This window comes from Hesperophylax consimilis, chromosome 1 (genome assembly GCF_061612785.1).
Source record: "Hesperophylax consimilis isolate HC1 chromosome 1, BYU_Hcon_1.0, whole genome shotgun sequence".
NCBI classification, from domain to species: Eukaryota; Metazoa; Arthropoda; class Insecta; order Trichoptera; family Limnephilidae; genus Hesperophylax; species Hesperophylax consimilis.
Window position 1 is genome coordinate 38886608 of NC_142836.1, and position 3562 is coordinate 38890169.

Genomic DNA, 3562 nt, shown 5'->3' on the forward strand with positions numbered 1-3562 from the left:
AAAGAAAATAAAAAAAAACGCACTGGATTACCTTATTCTTAGTTAAAACCTTCTTCAGGCAGATTAGCTACCATAATATTGATTATTTCAATTTAACAGCTCGTGGAAGGATCCATTCTCATGTGAACTCTGACATCTTTGCTGTTTGGTAATAATAATAATAATAATAAAACAGTTCGAATGTTTGCAGGGGTAGTGTAAGGCAATACATCTTCCGGTCGTAGCCATCCAAATTGGGTCCTAAGAAGATCCTGATGATGGCATATATGTCCTTGTCAACAATGACTGTCTATAAATATGGCTACCGCCATCTTCCAAGTCATATCGATGTCTAACACCGGTCCACTAGCTATAAGCAGTACAAAGTATGTCTTGTATTTGCAAAATATTATTTGAAGAGATTACTGGAGTTTAAAGGTGTAACTGATAATAATTAAAACTTACGATGCAAAAAATGATTGTCTACTACAACAATATAATGATTTTCTCCTTGAACAATTATTGAGTAACCTTATCACGAATCTGGAGCCGCTGGAAGATTGGAGAATTTATGGATTTATCAGCGATTCGCATTTGAATCTCGACTGCTGCGTTTAGTATATAAGGCACAAAAAACGTATATTACTCACAGTTGAAGTGAAGACTCAAGATGAGGTTCCTGGCCTGCTTTCTGCTGCTTGCCTTGGCGCAAGCTGCTCACTTTGAAGATGGTCACAAGCCCGGTAAGTTTTTTTTTTACTTAAACAAAATTAAAATAAATACATAGGTTATGTACGTAATAATTTTTATTTTGGTAATGTGTTAATTTCAGTGGAAAAGGAATTCCTTGTGAAACAGAAAGGCATCTACGAGCTGCTGTACCACAACACCCAATATAAACACACCCACGAGCATGTTCCCGCCGAGGAGTTCTTTTCTTCATTCAAAGATTTTTACACTGTGAGTAATATTCTTCTTGTTCAAGATTGATTAAGTTTCTTCTAAAATAGGTACAAAATAATTAATAACTATTATTTCTTTACAGAAACCGGAAGTTCTGACAAAGTGGATCAAGATCGTCAAGTACGGACTCACCCCCAAACATAAGCTTGCTTCCGCTGTATCCTTCCACGAAACGGAAGAGGCCATGACCTTATTCCACCTGTTCTTCTACGCCAAGGACTACGAGACATTCTTCAAGTCCGCCGTCTGGGCCCGTGAACATGTAAACGAATATATATTCACATACGCCTTAACCGTGGCTGTCCGTCATAGGCAGGATACCCGTGATTTCGTCCTCCCGGCAATCTACGAAATCTTCCCTTCTCTGTATACCAACGCTGATGTATTCTACAAGAGCCTGCACATCAAGACCCAGGGCTTCCTTAGCGACCACAAGTTGGCTGAACAGAACGGAATTTACTATCACGATGATTATACTTACACTATTGCTAATAACTTCACTTATGATTATAACGATGAGGAGGAGAAGCTCGCCTACTTCACCAATGACGTCGGTCTGAACTACGACTACTACAACTTCCAAATTCTGTTTCCCTTCTGGTTGGGAGGTGAAGAGTTCAACATTGACACCGAAAGACGTGGAGAGATATTTTACTGGGTTCACCAGCAACTGTTGGCCAGGTACACGATGGAAAGGTACTCCAATGGTCTTGGAGATGTTCCAAAGTTCTCATGGAACAAGGCAATCAAGACACCATACAATCCCAACACCGTTTACCCCAACGGAGTACCAACGCCCCATAGAAACGAATTCTTCGATATCACCGAAGAACATAACTCATACGACATCGATGCAGTTGAAGACTACGAAAGGCGCATCCGTGATGCTATCTACAATGGATACGTTACTCTGGTAAATATCTTGCGATCTGTTGATGAACAGCATCATTATTCTATAAAATTTTGCGTTAATATTCGATTAAATTGTTTTTAGTTCAATGGAACCAAATACCCTCTGACCAAGCCAGAAGACATCGAAACACTAGGAAACTTCATTCAAGGAAACCCAGACTTGGGGTACGTCCGTTACTACAAGCAGTACATCGGCATGGCTAAGTATTTACTTGGCGGAGGAATATACAGGTAAACAGTTGATTAAGATAAGCATTGGTCTTCGTTATCATAGTTAAACATGTTTTTATTGAAGTGATATTATTAATATTTACATTTGTTTTACAGCAAACTGAATTCTGTTCCGTCTTCTCTGGAGGTATACGCTACCACCACACGAGACCCCATGTTCTACCAGTTCTACTCTCGCGTTCTGCACTACTTCTACCGCTTCAAGGATACTTTCACTCCATACACCAAAAAGGATCTGTTCTTTGATGGCGTTAAGGTTGAGGATGTCAAGTTCACCCCCCTGAAGACATTCTTCGAATCTTTCGAGTTCGATATCACCAACGAAGTCTACCAGACCAAGGAAGAGATTGAAAGCAACAAGGACAAGATCATATTCTCAGCTAGCCAGAGTCGCCTCAACCACTTGCCCTTCTCCGTTAGCGTAGACGTCCTTGCCACAAAGGATGTAGATGCTACCGTCAGGATATTCTTGGGACCCAAATTTGATGGTTATGGCCGCAAGATCGAGCTGAACGACAACAGGTTCAACTTCCTCGAGATTGACTTCTTTAAGTATGCGCTGAAAAGTGGCAAGAACACAATTAACCGCAAGTCTACCGAATTCGCTCACACCTCTGTCGACCAAACTACTTACCGTACAACGTACAAGAAGTTCACAGAAGCTATTAACAACAAGAAGGAGTTCTTCAAGGACAATCACGAGACCGTTGCTTCCTGGCCTTATAACCTGATTCTCCCCAAGGGATCCAAGGGAGGACACGAGTATCAGGTGTTCGTCGTTGTGACTCCATTCCGTCCAGCTAAGACCCCTCACCATAGCACTGAATTTTACGAGAGATTTAGCTCCGGAGTGGGATATGAGGGCCGCTACTACGAAGAACTGCCTTTCGGTTTCCCCTTCGATCGCACTATCGATGAGTTGGCCTTCTTCACACCCAACATCTTCGCCACCGAGGTGACCATCTACCACCAGGAGAGCGAGTCCCCTAACGCTAGCCATAAGCCCTATGCCTACCGGTATAAAGGATACGCTCCAGTATCTCACTAGAAATATCTTTATAGGGTTTTGCAATTTACCCTTTACAGAAAACTGATATAAATAGCTACGTTGTGACGTCTTCATCAACCAATAATGTTATTTCACCAAGTAATATTAAATAAACACAATTTTAATAAATTATTAACAATTATTCAGAATTTTATTTTAAAACCATGATTTGATCATTCGTAAATGTTTAAATACATATGTACGAGTATAGTAACACTTGATATCTTATTCTGCGAGAGAATATCAAATAATACGCTGTAAATCTGTATATTACTGTTTGTTTGCTGATTCAATCACAAATTGATGTAACTGGTAGTGCGGTATATGTCTTCTACATCGCTCGATCGGCGGAAGTAGTGTTGTCATTGCAGCCGGAAACCATTCCTCGTCTAATGCTAAGTACTCGTATATATCGGCGAGCTGAACTGC

General features: G+C 40.7%; 1 protein-coding gene across 1 annotated transcript; it reads left to right on the top strand.

Moving 5' to 3' along the window:
* The first annotated feature begins 204 nt into the window (after window positions 1-204).
* On the top strand, window positions 205-3275 carry LOC149426841 (basic juvenile hormone-suppressible protein 2-like). The gene is made up of 5 exons (XM_089633563.1): window positions 205-722; window positions 812-939; window positions 1025-1855; window positions 1937-2085; window positions 2182-3275. Exons 1-5 carry the CDS (start codon window positions 650-652, stop codon window positions 3131-3133), a joined length of 2133 nt encoding a protein of 710 aa, XP_089489689.1. The 5' UTR covers window positions 205-649; the 3' UTR covers window positions 3134-3275.
* The last annotated feature ends 287 nt before the right edge of the window (window positions 3276-3562 follow it).

Bases quoted from the DNA above. Each gene is read 5' to 3' on its own strand.
- LOC149426841 (XM_089633563.1), top strand. From the start codon at position 650: ATGAGGTTCCTGGCCTGCTTTCTGCTGCTTGCCTTGGCGCAAGCTGCT. The intron at 723-811 runs GTAAGTTTTTTT...TGTTAATTTCAG, and splicing joins TGAAGATGGTCACAAGCCCG to TGGAAAAGGAATTCCTTGTG. The intron at 940-1,024 runs GTGAGTAATATT...ATTTCTTTACAG, and splicing joins CATTCAAAGATTTTTACACT to AAACCGGAAGTTCTGACAAA.